Consider the following 21,677-nt stretch of genomic DNA (forward strand, 5'->3'; position numbering starts at 1 on the left):
GCAAAGCACAGAATCAAGAGAAGATATCTGCATTGTATATATTATAACAAGGATTTATATCCAAAACATAAAAGAATTTCTAAGAACCAAGAAACCCAAGGGGGAAAAAGGGCAAATTTCTTCACAAGTCAGCATATACGAATAGACAAAAATCATATGTAAAATGTCTAATTTCTTTAGTCATCTGGGAAATGCAAATTCAAACCTCAAATGCAATACTAGAATACAATCAAACAGAATGACAAAAAAAAGAGAAAAGAAAAAAGAAGAAAATTAAACAATACCAAGTATTGACAAGGATGTAGAGCAATAAGAGACTATTGTATATGGCTGATGTGTGTAGAAATTGATACAATCACTTGGGAAAATTGTTTGACATTATTAAAGCTAATCATACACATACCATAAGATGCAGTAATTTCACTCATCATGAAAAAGAAATGTACACACATGGACACCAAAAGTATGCACAAAAATGTAACTGCCTGCAGAATTTCCAAGAGCCCCAAACCAAAACAATCCAAATACCCATTAGTAGTAAAATGGATTTTTGAAAGTATGGTAAATTCACACAATGCAATATTATACAAGTTTTAAAAGACAAACAATACTATAGCAACGAAAAGAGGTACACCACTGTTACACAGTGTGGATAAATTTTAGAAACATAACATTAAGGGAAAGAAAATAGCACAAAAAGGACATATTGTTTGATTCCATTTCTATGAAGCTTAAATAGTCAATACTAATCTATTGTGAAGAAAGGCAGAATAGTGGTTTTCTTTGTTGGGGGTAATGTCTAGGAAGTGGCAAGGGAGGTTTCTGAGAGTATGGTTACGGCCTACTTCTTGATCAGGGCGATGGTTAAACAGGTCTGTTCACTTTATAAAAATGTATAGGACAGGAACTTAGGATTTGTGTTTCTTGCTGTGTATATTTCAACCTAAGTTTACAAACAAAATAGGAGTAACAGACACTCATTAAAATTACAGCATCAGTTCTTTTGGGACATACCTTTGTATCAATTTAGAACAAGAATAAGTAGAAAGCTAGATGTACACAGGGGCTTTTTCTAAACATTAAAAATATATTCTTCTAAGAATATGGTCATTAGAATGTAGCTAAATTTTGCCAGTGTGGTAATGACAGTGTGTATTTAAAAGTAGAAATCTAAATATGCAGTAAATTTCAAATGACTCCATTTTAATATTGGCTAATTCTAATTTTACTATATTAGCAAAACAAGCAAGCAGAGACCCTATCTTAAAGATGAGATTAGTGCATATATTTGCATGATGAATAAAATTTTCCCAGATATTCGGGAATCTATGCCTTTGATATGTATCTCACTACTATTAGTTGGATTCCCTCCAACTGTTAGAGCAAAGGAGTGAAAACATTAGTCATTGCCAAGTTCCCAGTGTATTTCCTTGGACCACCAGCTAGAAAATTCCATGTAAGTTTATTTAGTCAACGAGTCCGTTTTAAAATTCCTCTATGTACATCACCCACTTGTGTTTAAAAAAAATTATTAAAAATTTTTAGAGTAAGACTTTTATTATTCCAACAATTTTATAAAGAATGTGAGGTAATGACTATAGAACCCTGTAATTATTGTAAAATTACCTAACAGAACATGCCTTGTTGGCCCTTTTAGAAACCTCTGGAGTACAGACACACACACACAACACTGTGTTCTGGTAGAAGAAGCAGAAGTTCTCGAAGAAGTGACATAAGTTTACCGAGTGAAGAATACATAGAAAATTATTTAGAAAATGACCATTGTTTGCAATAAAACCCCAAAATATCAAATTTAAGATGCCCATGATACTCTGAGGATCAAGGAGCACACACACATGCACACAATTTATTGGATTACTGCAATTTCAGAGGCAGGAAACCTGACATGGTGAGATACAGTATGTTTTTGGGGGTGGGAGGAGAATATTAAGTCCTTATAGAAATTTTAGGAAGATACTAAGGCTAGATCTTTTTGTTTTTCTACGTTCCTTTGAAAGGTTTTATATTTCATTTCTTTATGAAATGTTTCCAAAATTCATTTGCTCAGTATGTACTTAAAAGAAGTTAACTTAAAACAACTAGCAGTTGTTTTTACTGCAAGCACGTAAGAATCACTCCAATCACATGGATGTTCTGTTGGTTCAAGGATAAAATTAAAACAAGATATCCTCTGTAAAGCAAATATATTTATTATGCACTTTCATATACATAGGGATTTTTGCTTAATATAATACAAGGAATAAAATAAAACTTTTACAATGTGAAATTCAATGTACATTTTAGGCTATTTACATACCCCAAACCAAGGGAAAAATGAAAAAAGAAAAAGCATTTGTCTGAAACTATATTTGCTGAGAAGTGTAAGTGGAGGACATTAAAGTAAAACAAACATTTGCATAGGCAAACAACATTGGAAAAAGTACTTACTCCTTTTTTTTTAATCAGTGAACTATTATTGGTGAGGATCCCAGTAGGCATGGGGATGAGGGCGAAGGACATGATATAACTGGCTGTACTTTGCAGGACATACTAAGTTCTGGTCAATTTTCCTTCCAAAACCTTTCCTACAAACATGGAGATTTTATTTTTCATTGCTGTATTTTTTATCACTTCCTTTATTATCAACTCATGACTGTTAGGGAAGCACACAAGGAATGGTATAAAACTGTTATAAGCACATGGCATCATGGTTGTGTTGTGGCATCAAGTGATTTACAAAATTTAAACATTTTTATTTAAAAAATAGCTCTTTAGGAGTTTTATATTTGTGGGACTATTTTTACGCTCTTAGTGAAGCAGAAGCTATTGTCGGTCATGGTATTAAATAAATCCCCACAGAAACAAATAAGCAAAGCAGGGCATCTTCAGCCCCCTTTTCATCCATATTCTAACTGAAAGCCATTGCTGTTCTATTCCAAAGCTTAATTAATATAAAAACATCCAGAGGAATATTTACTTTTGAAAATCATATTTTTCCAACAGGTTCTCTTCCTACCACTGTTTCAAGTGTATATAGTATGGATATGAAAACATTTAGCTCTTCAGAAAACATAAATCCCTTATGTAATGAGTCATAACTTTGCCCTTTGGCCACAAGGTGCATTTTTGTAAAAACAATAAAATTAAATAAATATAATTCCAATAATTCAAGGTTTACTAGAAAAACTGGCAGCTTTCAGGGTTCTCTTTCTAAAGAAAAATACACCTAATAAGAAATTGGAGCTTCATCTTCTAAAATTACATAAATGTACTGTATTTGAGATATGAGTAAAGTTGGTTATAATAATAGGATGTGTTCATATTTATTAACAGAATCATTAACACTTTTAAGGCTACTTTGCAAGAGTCCTATTAAGCGTATTTAATAAATGTCCCATAGGGACAAAAATTCAATACTTGAAACATTCACATTCGAGTTATCAATATTGCCATGTCACCTTAATATTAATTGAACTTATCAACTTATCTCCTATTCTTGATTATGACTTACTGATGACATAAACACATAAGTTTTGCTGACTTTAAAAAACAGAAGCAAAAATAAAAGCCTTATAGGAAGATCAAGTGAAACATTTATCACAACCAATTATACATTTCTATTTCTGTGAACAATATATCATGTATATGTTCTTCATATATGAAGATGACATTACTGACCTCAGTTACTAAGACATTTTCTAAAGATTTTTTCCAGTAGTAGCAATGGTTTTGTGCTGAATCTCCAAATTCTCTTCCCTTATTCCTCCTTATGCACATAGAAAGAACAGAATTTCTGGGGTTTTTTTGTAAGATCCCAGGGCTTTTTCAAAGATCAAACCTACAACCTTGGTTTCTAAACAATAAATTTTAATCTTTCCAGACATGCACACAACCCACTAAGCTAGCTCAACTGGTTTAGAGTCCACCCAGGAGGCTAAAGCTCTGGGTCACATGCTCATCTGAGCGGTCAACTTTGTTTTCCTGGGTTACAGACTTCACCCTTAACCCTGGCATCCATCATTCTGGAAGCGATTGTCCAAAGAGAAAAACAGGAAAGAGTATGTGGACAGAAAAGTGCAAATCCATCACTACCATTTATCAAATAGCAGTTAAAAAAAAAATACACCTGTGCTATGGCCGATAGGTTAGTGGTGTCATCAGCGAAGGAAAACACGTATTATATTCATCAAGAATATTCATCCAACTAATCACTAAAATTGACCCAATTGATTTTGAGTGGGGGCTATTTTGGTCATGCAGTGATTTACAAAATAGAAACAACTGAGAGAGAAGCTACCATCACAATTTACAGTGGTAGATATTTTATTTAACTGGATGGAAGAGAGAAAGGGTAGTCAATGAATTGTTCAGGGATCAAAAATCTACCCTCAGATAGACAGGTGCATCTCCCTCTACACACATGCCACTGAGGCCTGGCTCTGTCCCTGAGAATTTTCATGCCTCAGGAATGATCATCTGTCTTCTTGGAGGTGGAATGACAAGTGAGTGGAAGGTGAAACTGCATCCCAGTGAACGAAGCAGAACTTTATTCTGCCTATAGTCTGTGTGTGTGTGAGTTTTCTTTTCTTTCTTTTTTCTTTTCTTTTGCTTTTTTCTTTTTTTTTGACACCTTTAGCCGAAGATTAGGAGGATTCTACTGGGAAATCCAAATATAAACTACTTAGAGCAGATCCCTAAAATACTAGACATTTTAAAAATCTTTCATGAAACTTTTTTCACCTCGATGTGGCATTAAATAGAAACACATTTTTAACCAGTGCTGAAGGTGTAGTGAACATAAAATAGTTGTATGATTTATTTTATTGAGTGACATTTTTAAGGATACAGGAAACAAGCCATACACTACAACAAGGCAAATACAACTGAAACAGTATGCTTAAGTTTTGTTTGCCACAGAAAGAAAAAAATAAATACAAAGAACACTGCCTTTTCATATATATTTGATCATGGCACATGCACATTTATCAAATCTTAACTTAAAATACTTTACTCAAGATCTTTTTCAGCTTTTATCAAGGAACCGCAGTATGTATCTGCATTTAAAAAAAAAAAAGTGCTTACTCTTGGGTAGTTAATACAAAGCACACAAAATGAAATTTTTTAAGTACAGAGGGTTACACTGAGAAGGCAGCCTTACTATTTAGGCACATTACAGTATTTAAGGTAACTGTACTGCAGATATCACATTCTTCATTTTTTTTTTTTTCAGCAAATCAACAGGCATTTTATGTTTTCATCCAGTAGCTGAAGAATCACTCCAATCACAATGTCCTCTGTTTCACAGAATAGGAAACTAATGCAAAAGTTAAAAAAAAATTAATTTCTATATTATACTTATTATCTAACTACATCTAGTTTTAAAACCCTACAAAAGAATATATACATATATTTACTATGTAAAGCACAAAAGTAGACCTTTTAGAGATTCATTATTTAATGTATAAATCACTTTTAAAGATTCCACAAAGTGTTTACCTTAATTCATATGTTTTACTGTATAATATATATCTATACTTAACCTTTACAAAAGATAGAATGAGTTGGAGGGCTGTACCATCAGAACTAAATATTTTTAACATAAATCACATTGGAGAATGTATCCACTACTTTTAGACAAATTACTGTTGAATGAGATTTGACTAGTTGTCTGTAGATTCACAGTGAAGGGTGTTTATTATTAGAAGGTATAGGAAATGTATTTATAATAATGTTTTACCTAAAACATCCCTAAAAATTTATCTCCAAAGACAAAAAAGCAAAAGAAAGATTTCAAGTTTGTTAAAGAAAAGAGTACAATTTTGTTAGAGGATGAAAAATGATTAAGCAAAGTGGGATAAATATAATTGTAGTATAAGTTAGCAAAAATTCCTAGTGAAATCTGAATTTATCCTGAATATGAGAAATGTACTTCAGAAAAAGTATCCATAATATAAAATTATGCATCTGTTTTCCCATTAACTTCTCCTATGTAATTACTGTAGCATCCACTGTAGTGAAAAGGAGAAAAAAAATGTTTTTATTTAATAAATATAACTTTTGAGGTTTAAACATTTAATTCTTACGTCTAAATATACTGGGTCCTGAATACCCTCTTGCCAATACATCCATTTATCATCTTTCCACACCTATTCTTGATATGTGCAAATTTTACTTGGAAGATTCTTAAGGGATCTGTCATAATAAAAATTACCTTTCATGATTAAATCTTTTATTTCTTCCAGGGTGGAAAAAGGAAGGAAATTAACCTTCACTAACTACCTACTAAGCACTATATACACTACCTTATTCAAACCCAAAAGGGAATATTACTGAAATAGCCCCTGCCTCTGTTACCATCAGAGAACTTTTAAGAGGGGAAATGACTGTATAGGAAGGAATTCTTAATCTGAGATCCATAAATAGCATATTCATTCACCCACTCATTCATTCACTTACTCAACACATTTCTACTGAGAAACTACTATAGGTCCAAGCAGTATTCCAAGTACCTGGAATACAGTGGTGAACCGAAGAGATAAAAATCCCTACTCTCACAAAGCTTACATTTCAGTAGAGAGGAGACAAATAATAAACATAATAAATAAAATATATAAAGCATGTTAAATAGTAAGTACTGTGGCTAATGTAAAGCAGGAAAGGGGGAAAGGGAGTGCTGGAGGTGGGAGAATTCAAATTCCAAAGAGTGATGAGGGAGGGTCTTGCTGAGAAGACGACAGGAAGAGTGATGAGGTGGCCGTGTGGATTAGGGAAGAGTATTCTAAGTAGAGGGAACTACACTTTGGACATTTATTCTTTATGTTGATGAAATGTTACCTTTTATAATGGTGTTTCCTTTTTATAGTTGAAGCTTGGGTCAGAACCCTCAATCTGAAGCTTCAGGGCTTGTTTAAGGCTTAATTCCGTCTCCGAGGAAGGATATCCTTCCAGCACTTCCTGATGCCCTCTATCCTGCACTGTTCGTGGGACTGAAACCCTACCAAGAAAAACCTGGTTGCTCTGAAGATGATAATTTGGATTTGTCATTATTCCGTTTCTCTTCTTCTGTTCCCCACTTTGTTGGTGAATAAGAAACTGCTGTTGCGATCGACCGATTTCTTGCTGAGCTGAAGGTATAATTTTGCACTGCGATTCTGCTGGCATCTGTTTAGATGGTGCACCAGTCCCAGATTTGGCTGTAGGTCCTCTTTTATCAAACTGAGTCATTTCATATTCTAGAACCTTTGGCTGTGAAGAATTATTTTGTTTAGCTTTTTTCCCAGCTGACCCAGATTTGTTGGCATTTTCTGATTTCCCCCCTTTATTTGTTTTAGTTGACTTCAAACTGGGCTTTACTTGACTCCACTCAAACTCACTGCTCGGTGAATGATGGCTCTGTCCCAAGGACTGTGTTGTGGAAGACGGGGAAACAATTGACTGTCGACTTCTACTGCGCGGCAACGAATGCTGCTGAATTTGTTCTGTAAATGACAAGCTGTGAAAGCTGTCAATTGGCACTGTTTGAGCCGTTGCTGTAGATGAAGTAGTTCTCAAAGATGAATTTTTTGAGCTTTTCAGGGAATTATTTGACAATGACGACTTCTGCCGATCAACTGTCGAGTCCGGAGATTCTGAAGGAGAACTGAATGCGTGAGCTGGCCCATTCGGTAACCCGCGCAGCGAAGGCTGCACGTCCCCTCCACCAGTACTGCCAGAGCTATTTGATTTAATTGTTAATGACTGCATTTTTGAAGACACTGACTGTAGAGGCTTTTGCTCCATTGTGTGGACAGGGGATGGAGAACAGCCATTCAAACTGGATGCACCATATTTTTCTAATAATTTAATTATCTGAGAATGTCCATTTTTGGCTGCAACACGCATAGCAGTGCGTCCAAATTGATCAGCATGGTTTGGATCAGCACCGTGCTCTAATAAAACCTGCACAACATCAATGTGCCCTTCCTGGGCCGCAATGCAGAGCGCAGTTGCACCTTGATTACAGGTATGGTCCACCATGGCGCCATGCTCGATCAGAAGCTGCACCACTTTTACATGGCCCTGCCAGGCTGCAGACTGCAGAGCAGAGCGCTTTTCATTGTCTGCAGCGTTGACGTCAGCATGGTAGGTGATCAGAACCTGCACCATTTCCAAATGGCCTTGCCAGCAGGAAACATGAAGTGCTGTCCTTCCTTCAGCATCACTTGCTTCTACATTTGCACCATTTTCTAAAAAATATTCAGCCATTGTAAGTTGGTTTTCTAAGGCCAAAATATAAAGAGTAGGCCTACCATCAGCATCTTTGTAGTTCACATCAGCTCCGTGGCTAAAAAGTAATTCAACAATGTCCCTGTGTCCTTCTAATGCAGCAACCCGCAGTGCATTTCTTCCATCATAACCTCTGTGATCAATGTTGGATTTGTTTTCCAATAATACTTGAACACAATCATAATGACCCTCTTGCGAAGCTAATATGAAAGGTATCCGCCCATCATTATCTATTTCATTTGTTCTAGCACCTTGTTCAATAAGTGCTTCACATATTAATCTGTGACCTTCAAAAGCTGCCATGTGCAAAGGTGTCCATCCTGCATCATCCCTGTGATTTTCATCTAACCCCCTATCCAGTAGAGTACGTACAACTTCAACATTTCCTTGGGCTGAAGCTATGCTGAGGACTGTCCTCCCTTCACTGTCAATGCTGTCCACAGCTGCACCCCAAAACAGAAGTGTGTTTACAACCGAAGCATGACCCATAGAAGCTGCTGCTAACAAGGGTGTACGACCATTGTTATCTGTGTGGTCGACATCTGCTCCCCCCTCTAGAAGCAAGTCAACCACATCGACGTGTCCTTCATAGGCAGCCACCAGCAGTGGAGTCATGCCATCTTTATCACAATGATCCACTTCAGCACCTCGATCGATTAAAAGGCTAACAACCGACGCATGTCCTTTACTTGCAGGAACACAAAGTGCAGCCACAGAGAGTGCAGTCCTGCCATCGACGTCCTCGTGATTCACTTCTGCTCCGTGGTCCAGTAGGTGTTCCACAATCTCTCTATGTCCCATGTAGGCTGCTGCTATCAAAGCAGTTCGACCTTCATTATCAGCTTTGTTGACTTCAGCACCATGTTGTAGCAAGTTAAGTACAATATCCTCATGTCCTCCCCAGGCTGCTGCTCTCAAAGCTGTTCGGCTATCAGCATCTGCACAATCCACTTTGACGCCAGCATACAGTAGTGCAGAAACGACCTCAGTATGACCACCCCAAGCAGCGGATCTTAATGCCGTCCAGCCATCCTGATCAGTATGATTAATATTTGCTCCACAACCAATCAAACAATTAACCACCTTGGTATGTCCTTGTCTAGCAGCTAGGGTAAGTGGCGTGTGCCCGTGAGCATCTTCTATCTCTAAATCTGCTCCCCTAGAGACGAGTAAATTCACCACATCAAGGTTGCCACTGTAAGCAGCATTAGCCAGTAATGTCCTCCCATTTGAATCACACTGGTTTACTGATGCTCCATTATCTAGTAATGTCCGGATGGAATCCTCTCTTTCCAAGGCTTGTCGGACTATGCATGATGTGCGATCATCTTCACTGTTGACGTGAGCACCAGCTTTCACCAGCAGCTGTAGCACTTCTTGCTCCTTGGGTATTAGTGTGGACAGGGAGTCTCTGACAGGTGTACCGTTCCATATCATCCACAGAGCTAACTCAGCTGTCTCTAACTGTAAGTTTGAATTAATTAAGTGCAATGCAAATTCTTGTGCTTCCAATGGTGTTAAATTCTTGGCTTGACAGGTATAACTCATAGCCAACATTCGGTGTCCTTCTGCTGCATTACATAAATACTTCTGGGTGCAGTGTTTCACATCCAGGAGCCACTCCGCAAAACTATAGTGAAACAGTATTTTAGTATCTCCTAGTCCATCAACAAGAAGTTTGGAGAGGACATCTAACTTGCGCTGAAAGTCTTCCAAGCTTAATGACATACTTTTGGTCCACACTGCGTGATATAATTCCGTTATGGTCAGAGGTCGGCAGGCTGCAAGAATCACGTTCAAAATAGGCTGAACCTTTGCAAACTGTTTTCTTACAAAAAGTCTCTGACACAGCCAGAGATACAGACCATTTAGAGTTCCTGGGATGTCACGAATCTCTCTTAACATAATAAAATTTTCTACAACTCCATCGAGAACTCGTTCTAGATAAAGAAAGCATCCGCTGCTCTTAATGTGCAGTTGATTTAACATCTCTGCAGTTTCTTTTGTGAGGTGTTGTCGCAAAGCTTCTTCTTGATCTAAGCGATGAAGAATGTACTGCTGAACATCCTTAACGATATATGCCTTCCGAAGGTCATCTAAACTTATTTTTCGAAAACCTAAGGACAAAAAAGTAGATGTCAATTGAAAATGATTATCAAAGTTTCCATATAGTCAAAGAGAATGTTCAACATGTGACAAACTGAGAAGCAAATAGATCAATAATAAGTCAATTCATACTAATAAACCAGTCAATAGATACCTAGAAGTATATGAGTCAGCTTTCTTTTCCTTCTGGAGAAACACACTGATGGCAGATAAACGATTTCATTTTCCTATCCACAAATGGAACTATTTCTTATTCGTTTAGTGGCTCAGTGCTCCTCTCAGCTTCCATGATAAGAGATACTAAATGAGCATTAGACATCTTCCATACATAGCCAAGCATATCGGGAAGATTTTCTGATCCCCCAAATGATTAGGAAAAAAAGTTGCAGGAGACATAAATAAGGTTTGTTTGTTTTTATAAGCTGATCTTTTCCACGTGCAAAATTTACATATTTCTATCCACATAACTGAAGGTACACTAGTCTTAATTATGGAATTGAATATTTGCATACAGTTAGAATATCACCTGTCACTGCCTTTAAATTACATTATTTAACATTTAACTTGTTAACATTTAACTTGTTAAATGTTATTTAACATTTAACTTGTTAACAAGTTAAAATAATTAAATCTTAGATTGTCAATAAACAGCTTGAATCTGAAGATGCAACTTGGTCAAATTATGCTAACAAAATTTCAGCACTGTGAAAATAAAGCAACTTAATAAAATTCAAACCAACCTAAAACCATACTAGTTACAGCTATTCAAAACTCACTTTAAGTTCTTTAAAGGAAACCATATCATTTTCCGAAGCAAGATGATATCCTGTTTTATAGACATGGATATATATTATATTAGACAACTGTGTAATTCATCTTCCAAAAGAAAAAACTGCTAAGTGAATGAACTCTCTTAAGAGGAGTAAATCTAGAAATTCAGCAAAGATTAGTGATGGTCAATTAATACTGAGTAAAATACTCTTACTCAATTGAATAAAACAAATGTATATATCACCTACTATATGCCAGGTACTATGTGAGGAAATGAGACTCTCACTTTGTGGTGAGAAGTCAGTGAGGACCAAGGCAGACCCGCATTCTGAAAGACTTCTAACATCACTAAAGATGAACAGGTGGAGTCAACTCAAGAGGCAAAGCCTCTTATAGAGGCTGTGATAAAGTCTACATAAGAATCACTAGGACTTCACTGGTGGCGCAGTGGCTAAGAATCCGCCTGCCGATGCAGGGGACACGGGTTAGAGCCCTGGTCCGGGAAGATCCCACGTGTCGTGGAGCAACTAAGCCCGTGCGCCACAACTACTGAGCCTGCGCTCTAGAGCCCATGTGCCACAACTACTGAAGCCCACGCGCCTAGAGCCCATGCTCCACAACAAGAGAAGCCACCGCAGTGAGAAGCCCACGCACTGCAACGAAGAGTAGCCCCTGTTCACCACAACTAGAGAAAGCCCACACGCAGCAACGCAGACCCAATGCAGACAAAAAATAAATAAATAATTAATTTAAAAAAAAGGGGTGGTGGTGGTGGGAGGAATTGGGAGATTGGGACTGACATATATACACTAATATGTATAAAACAGATAACTAATAAGAACCTGCTGTATAAAAACATAATAATAAAATAAAATTCAAAAAACAAAAAAGAATCACTGAAAACCTCAACAACCAAAGCAGTAGCAGCAACAGATAAAAATAGAAGTTGGATCTGGAAATTACTAATAAGAGCTAGATGGCGTAGAGCTTAGTAAGTGTGGAGAAGGAAAGAGAACAGGAGTCAAAGCTGAGATTCTTTTGTGGTGTGGCCAAAAGCATGGAAAAAGAGACCACTAAAGGACAAACAACAGGTTTGGAGAGAAAGTTGAAAAATTCAGTTTTGTGACACTAATCTTGAATTACTTAGATGAAATGGACAAATTTATTGAAAAACACAACCTACCAGGAATGACACATGAAGAAATAACAAATTTGCATACCTCTAAATCTATATAAAATGGAATCTGTAATTATATATATTTACATACATTCAATTGATTGATTAGTCTCAACAGAATTGATTTCAAATGATAAATTTTAATTACGAAAAGACACTCCTGATCTGAAGAATTTAAAACATGCCTAGAAGTGTATAACATTCTACGTTTATCAGTGATATGAGATAACTTGCCTCCAAACCTTTTTTGTGTGTTCATTTGCTTTTGACTTTATAAATTCATTAAAATAATTTAAGCTGGAAAACACCTGGCATGTTGCTAATAAAAAGGATTTTTAAAAATAATAACTACCACCTTACATTGTACAGTGTTTTAAAGTTTCCGAAGTGATCTTGTAGATAATGATTGACATGAAAGATCATATGGCCTATTATGAATAAATATCTGTAATTTAAACCTACATAACTAAGATACCATGATTGAAACTTGAGGTAATTAAGACAGAATCTAGGCTAACCCTCCACAGTAACAGGTTTGGTTCTGAAAGAAATATAAGAGATCAACATTTATTGACAGTCAATTATTTTTAAAGCAGCACTTCCAGTACTTATCATACATAACACTTCTTATGTCAAGCCTGTGAGATAAGTTGCACCTGACAATTCTAATTTGGAATGCATACATCTCAATTCAAAATCCATATATTTCATTAAAACAACAGTAGAAAGCAGAAACATGTAGGACATAAGGAACGCTGAAAAAAATTTTTAATAAGTGAAAAAATGCTATGTTCATGGACAGAAGGAAAGCATATTTTAAATGTCAAACTTTTCCTAAATTTTAACCAAATGTAATAATTTTGTTTACATCATTAGTAGTTATAATTTTTAAAAAGCTGTTCAAGTCAATCTAGTGGAATAAAAGTAAAAACACATATTTTAGGATAATATTGATGGCAAGGACGACTGGGAAGTAACCGTACAAGAAAATTTAAAATATTAAACCAATGTGACAGTTGCATAAAAACGCCAACAGACAGTTTAGAAGAGCAGACAGATGGTTTAGAAATACATCAATAACACACACACACACATACATGCACATATGCCTACACTTAAGATAAAAGAAGCACTGACAACTAGTGGTACAGGGAGTTCATAAACAGTGCTGAGAAGATCTGTGATTTGATAAAGTATCCAGATAAGAGTCTTATTTCACACCATTCGGTAGAATATATACTATAAGGATAAAAATCACTAAATGTAAAAATAAGAATATACAATAGTAAAGGACAATACATTAGAGTGAATATAAGGGACTTCAAAAGAATTACTACAGTTTTAAAAAGCTGAAGAAAATAGCTGCAAAGAATAAAAAAATATGAAATAAAAGCCCTCTTAATAATCAATAAGAATATCACTAACTTCCTGGAGGAAACCTAGGTAAAGGTGAGAAAGTACTAATTCAAAGGAAAAAAAAGAGACAAATTGATAAATTAAGCATAAGGGGGAAGAATTCAATAGTAAATAAGAAGTATAAATAAAAATGAGATACTATTTTTCACACACTAAATCTGCAAATATGAAAATATATAATTCAATACTGGTGGAAGTTCCGAGAAACCAACACTCTCAGGTAGAAATATATGACATATATCTTTCTGGAAAGCAACCTGAAAATATGTATTCATAACTTTAGTAATATTCTTCAACGTTTACTACCAAATTCCAAACCTATCATCAACAGAGATGTGATCTGATGCTTATTACGGCTCAGCATTTTTAATAAGAAGGAGTATGGTAAGAGAACAAGACCATATTCAGTTCCTCCTTAGTCCTTCTTGGTTCACTGCTTTCTCCACCAAGACCTAGTTCAAAGAAACACAAATTCATTTCTTTGCTTTGTTCGAAGCTCTGATCTAGATGTTGAGGAGATACAGTGGTGGACAAGACAAGCAAATTTCCTGTTCTTATGGAGGCTGTATCTTAGTGGAGGAGACACCCAAGTAAGAAAACAAATGTAAAATGTAAACAATTTTAAACAGTAATAAGACATAGGAAGAAAAATGTGTGACTAAGTAGTTGAGGTGGCAAAAATAGAAATCGGATAGAAGAATATGGAGAAGCCTGCAGGAGACTGGTATTTGAGAAGAGATGGAAATGTTAAGATAGTAAGAAGTTCAGGAGAAGGTCATTCCCGTCAGAGGGAACATCAAGCGCAAGCCCCTAAGGCAGAAAATGCAGATCTGAAAATAACAAACGTGAACTGACGAAAATATAGAGAAAGGGGAAATCTCATGTGTTGCCGGCAGAAGCATAAATTATTTCAAGCACACCAGATAGCAATTTGGCAAAATTAACTAAAGCTCAAAACGTACACACTCTATTCTCTAGTAATTCTGTCTGGGTTTGTAATGTAAACTTTTAGCACACGTGCACAAGACGTGTTCGAGTACGTCCATGAAGCATTTTTTGTAATAATGAAAAACTGAAATAATTAAATGTCCATGAATAGGATAATGGAAAAATTGGAGATTTATTCATGGGAAGGAATAATATAGAGCAGTTAAAACCAATGAACTAGGTTTATAAGTAGTAATAGGAATAGGGCTCAAAAACAATGCTATCAAACAAAAGGATACAGTGATAATAATAATAACAGCAGCAATACACTTATGAAGCACTTATTATGTACTAGGCATTGTTCTAAGTGCTTCACATGTAATTTGTCATTTAGACTCACAAAAACTCTGTGGGGAAAGTAATAGGAATGTGTAATCCTCATTTTATAGATAAGGGCACTGAGGCACAGGTCATGTTGGTAAGCTGCATAAGGTCACATAGCCAGTAAATGGGAATAGCTAGGATGGTGTATGCAGTGTTTCATTTATGTGAACTATAAAAATATACAGAATACAAATATGAGTTGAAAGGACAGAAAATAAACTAATAATACTGGTCGTCTCAAATGAGGAAGGGAAAGAAATGGGAGGCCATAGACCAAAAGGGGATTTAACTTTATCTGGACCTGACATACTAAGAGCTACATTAAGTATTAGCTGTTATCCTGTTAATCCCCCAACTTTTATCAACTAGATTTTCAATAACAACAGAACAGAATAGTATAAGGGAAATCAAATCAAAAGTGCTGTTATTAGTAGCAAGGGAATCTAAAAGAGGGAATAAATCTGGTTAAAGGAAACCATTTTAACAAATTAGTAGGGTTTCACCATTCTGTAAAATGTATAGAACTATTTACAAGTGATATGGCTAATTAACCAATAACTGAATTATCCTTCCAATTACACTATAAATCCTGTGAGTGGTCCTTGTTTTATGCTCCTTTTACTTCCCATAGCACAAAGAAAAAAAGGGCTTTACATAATCTAATAGGAGAAACCACAACTTTATTGTGGTAGTAAAGAAGAAAAGTAAAGGAAGAAAAAAACCTGATCAGGTAGTTCTATACATTGTATAGATTGTTTTCTCACACATCAGAAAAGGGTTAAAAAAAGGATCTACTTCAAGAGGTATCCTGAATGGCTGTTGACTCTTGTCTCTCCTCTTAAACCAGGAAAAACATCTTAGAGAAACTGCCACTGATTTTTAAATACACATATTCACTACTCTCAGTCTAGTTAGAAGAAATATCATAAGCTGATCAGGACATATCAGCATAAAAATTGCAGCCCTACAGATATAAAGCAGCTAATATGGCATGAAATACTCGTAACCTTTACTAAAGATGTTAGATAAAGAATCTTAAAAAAAAAAAAGGTACTATTAAATGATCTTAAAATATTCTATGGCTTGTTTTTAATACAACTTTTAAAAAGTACAGTTGAAAACAGCTGATAGAACAGCTGACAGAATAGCAGAAGCAATGACCAGATTTTCAACTGCGTACTCTAAGAAAGAAACACATGCATTATTTAGTTCATCAGTGAAAAACATTTGAAGATGGCAGGAATTATGCTTACCGGTAAACATTTTAGTAACAGCTTTGCTCTGTTTGCGGGCAGAACACAGAAGTAATAGCCATGGTGGAAAGAACTCGTGGTGACCAGCTAAAAGCTCTGCCACAGTCCCAGATAAGCTGGTAGACGTCTGTTCACCTTCCGTAACATTACACCCTTCATCCACTGAATCCACAAGCAGATAGAGGCTTTGCTGGGGAGGCTTCATTCCCAAGAGAGGGAGCAGGACACACCTGTGAAACACATCCATATGAGCATTTTGAATGTTACTGGCTATGATATTAAGGTTTATTATCCAAACACTAGAATTACAGGTTATAAATATTGTTTTAAGAAAAAAATTAATGTTTTAGAATAAAACTATTGTACAAGTTTCAATTCCTTACTTTAATGAGAATACTGGTCCTAAATAGTTCACATTTCCAATAACAACAACGTTTTCCACAATAAAGTGTGTGTGTATGTGTGTGTGTGTGTGTGTGTGTGTGTGTGTGTATTATTGATTCAGCATTCTTAAGAAGGGCAGTAAGAACCTGAAACAAGATTTCACTATTCCTTTCCTGAAATTTTTATCAATAATAAAAGCTTGAATTGTTTATCACAAAGCTAAAATGTATTGGAAAGGAAAAAGAAACTGGGGATCACTTCAGTAATAGAAAAGATATCAAGAGTTCTCTAGAATTTAGAAGATTTTATCATTATCATCATGTCTCTCACAAAATGACTGCACTTCATCTAGTTTGTCATACACAAGTTTTATTTTAAAAGACTTTTCAAAGATAAACTACAGTCTAGATTCCATTTGATGTATGTTCAAATTTCAATGTAAAGGATAAATTATTAGGTTTAATCCCAACACATTTCCTACTCAGATAATTTATACTGAAGTTGAATACAAGTTTTTCATAACTGAAACAATACTCATTCATTTTCAACAAATATTTACATGAGCATTCCATATGCTGAATGAGGTACTGAAAGATACAACGGTGAAGAGGACAGAATCCATCTAATTATGAACACCAGAAACGTACAGATAATCCTTTCTACAACTCTCTTCTTAATCTTTCAATCCTGATAGCAACCAAGATCCAATGTATCACTAAGTCCTGTCAATGCTTCTTTATAAAAGTCTTCAAACCCACCCTGGTCTGTATCATCACCCTACTCCAAACTGCCGTCATCGCGTTCACCCAGGAACCACACTAATCTACATGCCTCCAGCCACTCCCTCCAGAGCTCCTACTGCAGCAGATCAAACTTTTCACAATGTTCCTCCAGTCATACTAGCTTTTTCCATGACTTTTACTAGATACAATTACACAAGGGCCTTTTGGTTTGCAGTCTCCTCTGCCTGGTCTGTGCTTCCCTTCTCTCTTCATGTAATTAACTCCTCCTTGGTCTTCAATGGTAAGCTTGAGAGTCACTTTCTCAAAACCAAGACCCTATAATATGCTTTCACAACATCAAGTATTTCTCTTTCACAGCATTATCAAGTTTGTAATGTTAAACTTACTCAATGTCATTAATTCTTATTTCTCTCTTTAGAGGTTAAGCATCAAAAGAACGGGGACTATGTCAGTCTCGCTCATGAGTATAACCCCAGAACCTAGCAGTGCTGTACCCATAGGAGATCCTAAGTAAAGACTTCACACTGTTGTAGCCTATACTGGAAAACAAATAACTTCAATGTAGGCTGCTCAGTGCTACCAAAAAAAGCAGTAAAATTACTAACACAGTGGACAAGAAATGATCAACTCAAGGGAAGTAGATAAGAAAGGAAGAAAATGTCAGAGAAACATTCAAATATTAGGTGCTCACGATGAACTAAGTTTTGAAGGATCAATTAAAATTCTCCAGGAATAGTAATAAATTTGCAATAAATTTTACAATAAAGGGAAGGCAGGGCCATCCTGGCGGAAGGAATGTTATAAATTTAGGAAAATGTCCTTTATTGTACCTTATGTATATAGTTCCTCTACTATGAGAACAAAGAAGGCTGACGTAAAACCAGTGTTATATATTTACCTACGTATACAGTACATATATACATATACAGTATATATATATTTCTATATATAGTACATATAAAATATACTATCATAATATACTATAGTAATATCCTATAATCAGTGCCACTTGAGAGAGACCATAACCTTAACTACTTTTTTAAAAAAATTTTATTAATTTATTTATTTTTGGCTGTGTCGGGTCTTCATTGCTGCGCGGGTTTTCTCTAGTTGCGGCAAGCGGGGGCTACTCTTCGTTGCAGTGCACGGGCTTCTCATTGCAGTGGCTTCTCTTGTGGAGCACGTACTCTAGGCGTGCAGGCTTCAGTAGTTGTGGCATGTGGGCTCAGTGGTTGTGGCTCATGGGCTCTAGCGCACAGGCTCAGTAGTTGTGGTGCACGGGCTTAGTTACTCCACAGCATGTGGGATCTTCCCAGACCAGGGCTCGAACCCGTGTCCCCTACATTGGCAGGCGGATTCTTAACCACTGCGCCACCAGGGGGGAGCCCCCACCTAACCTGTTTTTGATCAGGATAGGGTAAGGGGAGAGGTCAGCAAAGTTAGGAGAGGAGCTTAGTCAGGAGAAAGTTCGAGAGTAAGGCAACAGACACAGGAATAAAAAAATCTAGTTAAGGCAGTAGGACACGCACAGGCTGGGGGAAGAGAAGGACCAGTGAACAACATACTGAAGAAAATTACTGAAAGAGTAAATGCTGGGACTTACAAAGTATTCTGAAATGTGAACTCTGACCTAAGGGTACTAAGGAGCCAGTGAAGTACTTTAAGCACAGAACTGATATGTTTATACCTGTGTTTAGAACGATAACTGGCTACAGTTGAAGGAAAGCCTGAAACAGAGTAAGTCTAGAAGGAAAGAGTGCGATAGGAGGCCACTGCTCAGAATTTAAGGGAAAAAAAAGAAAAAACAATCTCCATCCTGAACTACTGCTACCAAGGCCATCACTGCTAACTTTAATTCAGTGCTTTATTGCATTTAAGTACTTCACATCTGCATCAACTCACTTGATTCTCACATTAAGTCTTTAAGATGGGTACTGCTGTAATACCCATTTCCAGATGAGGAAAACAAGGCACACAAGGAGAAGTCACTTATCCAAAGCTCAAGGAAGGGACTGAAGTTCAGGGTCTGGCTCTAGAACCTACACAAGGGTAGACCATTCAGCCTGGTTTGCCTAGGACTTTACCAGTTCTAAGTACTGAGAACCAGCCATTCCTCCTCCCTGTCCATGCCCCCCACGCCCCACTCCTGGGCAAACCAGGATGGTCAGTCACCCCCTAGTCTACACTCTTACCCATGACGGTCTACTGTCTATCTAAAACCAATGTTATAAATAAGGTAGTAAGCAGCAAGGTCAGAATGAAGTAGACAGATCTGAGGGAAATTTGGTGGGTGAAATTGATAGGATTTGATGATTATTCCCCGTCTTTTGCTTACTCCAGGTTATGTGTTCTTCTTTTCCTAGTTCTTTATAATACAAACTGAAATCATTGTTTCATACTTCTAATATAATCCTTTAATGTCATGAATTTCCCTCAAGTATTTTCACTATCATCCAATTCAAAATAATTTCCCTTTGATTTCTTCTTTGAAACAGGTTACTGAGAAGTGAGTGGTATCGTTTTTAAATATTTGGGGACCTCCCAGGTATTTTATGTTCCTGTGTTACCATTATTTAAATTCAACTGTGATCAGAAAACATACTTTGTATAACTTGCACACCTTTAAATTTATTAAGCATTGTTCTATGGTCCAGAATGTCTAACTTAGTAAACGTGTAAGCATTTGAAAAGACTGTGTGTGCTATTGTTGGATGGACTATTCTATAAATGTCCTTTAGATCAAGTGGTGATAGTGTTGTTCAATTGTTCTATATACAACTGACCCTTGAGCAACCTGGGGGTTAGGGGCACCGAGCCCCTGTGCAGTTAAAAATCAGGATACTGCTTAGAGAAGGTATGGAGAAAAGGGAACCCTCTTGCACTGTTGGTGGGAATGTAAATTGATACAGCCACTATGGAGAACAGTATGGAGGTTCCTTAAAAAACTAAAAATAGAATTACCATATGATCCAGCAATCCCACTACTGGGCATATACCCAGAGAAAACCATAATTCAAAGAGACACATGCACCCCAATGTTCATTGCAGCACTATTTACAATAGCCAGGACAGGGAAGCAACCTAAATGCCCATCGACAGATGAATGGATAAAGAAGATGTGGTACATATATACAATGGAATATTACTCAGCCATAAAAAGGAATGAAATTGGGTCATTTGCAGAGACGTGGATGGATCTAGAGACTGTCATACAGAGTGAAGTAAGTCAGCAAGAGAAAAACAAATATTGTATATTAACGCATATACATGGAACCTAGAAAAATGGTACAGATGAACCGGTTTGCAGGGCAGAAATAGAGACACAGATGTAGAGAACAAACGTATAGATACCAAGGGGGGAAAGTGGCGAGGAGTGGGGGTGGTGGTGTGATGAATTGGGCAATTGGGATTGACATATATACACTAATATGTATAAAATGGATAACTAATAAGAACCTGCTGTATAAAAAAATAAATATAATAAAATTCAAAAAAAAAATCAGCATACTGCTATCTCTGCCTCAAAAACAAAGGAACCCAAGGGCAGTAAGCTAAAACAGTCAGGTATATATTTTTTCATTTTTTTTTTAATTAAGCTATATGTCTCTTTATGTATATTTGTCTTAGGTAACATATAATTAGATCTTACATTTTTATCTAAATCAGACAAACTGCCATTTATACTAGTGTATTTACCATTTACATTTAATGTGATTATTCATATGATTCAGTTTAAATTTACTATATTCTTATACATACCATTTTAAAATATACAAGTATATCTGTAGGACATATTACTAGGATTAGAGTTGCTAGGTTAAGGGGCATATCTGTGTATATCTTCACAGATATTGTCAAAATACCCTCTAGAAATTATATAAACATACCCTCCCAACAGTTGCGTAAGAGTGCCTGTTTCCCTAGCCCCTCCATTATAGCAATTAACATTATTTTCCACAGATATGCAGAAAATAGCATCATTATGCTTTTAGTTGACATTTCCTTACAATGAGGTCAATCTTATTTACAAATGTCTAGGAGTTTTATTTCTTTTTCTTTAAACTGTGTCTTCATATCCTTTATCCATTTTCCAAAAGATTAATGTTTCTCTTTTTTGGAGAGTATTAAGAAAATGATTTTGTTGCTAATATTTTCCATCATTTGTTACTTTTCTTTTGACTTTTAAAGGGTTTTTTTTTTAATGTACAACTTCTCTGTTTTTTTACCTTTATATATCAGTCTTTTTTCTTT

The 21,677-nt window shown here is 36.1% G+C and overlaps 1 protein-coding gene across 1 annotated transcript in view; it reads right to left on the reverse strand.

Moving 5' to 3' along the window:
* Window positions 1-2,187: 2,187 nt before the first annotated feature.
* ANKRD50 (ankyrin repeat domain containing 50) overlaps window positions 2,188-21,677 on the reverse strand; it is a 43,351-nt gene continuing 23,861 nt past the window's right edge. Inside the window, exons 4-6 of the mRNA XM_060148683.1 lie at window positions 16,300-16,529; window positions 6,835-10,382; window positions 2,188-5,314 (exon numbers count right to left, since the gene is read on the reverse strand). Of these exons, the coding sequence (XP_060004666.1) occupies window positions 6,838-10,382; window positions 16,300-16,529 (3,775 nt within the window). The 3' untranslated portion in view covers window positions 2,188-5,314; window positions 6,835-6,837. The remainder of the gene's footprint in view (window positions 5,315-6,834; window positions 10,383-16,299; window positions 16,530-21,677) is intronic.

Source organism: Lagenorhynchus albirostris, chromosome 4 (genome assembly GCF_949774975.1).
Source record: "Lagenorhynchus albirostris chromosome 4, mLagAlb1.1, whole genome shotgun sequence".
NCBI classification, from domain to species: Eukaryota; Metazoa; Chordata; class Mammalia; order Artiodactyla; family Delphinidae; genus Lagenorhynchus; species Lagenorhynchus albirostris.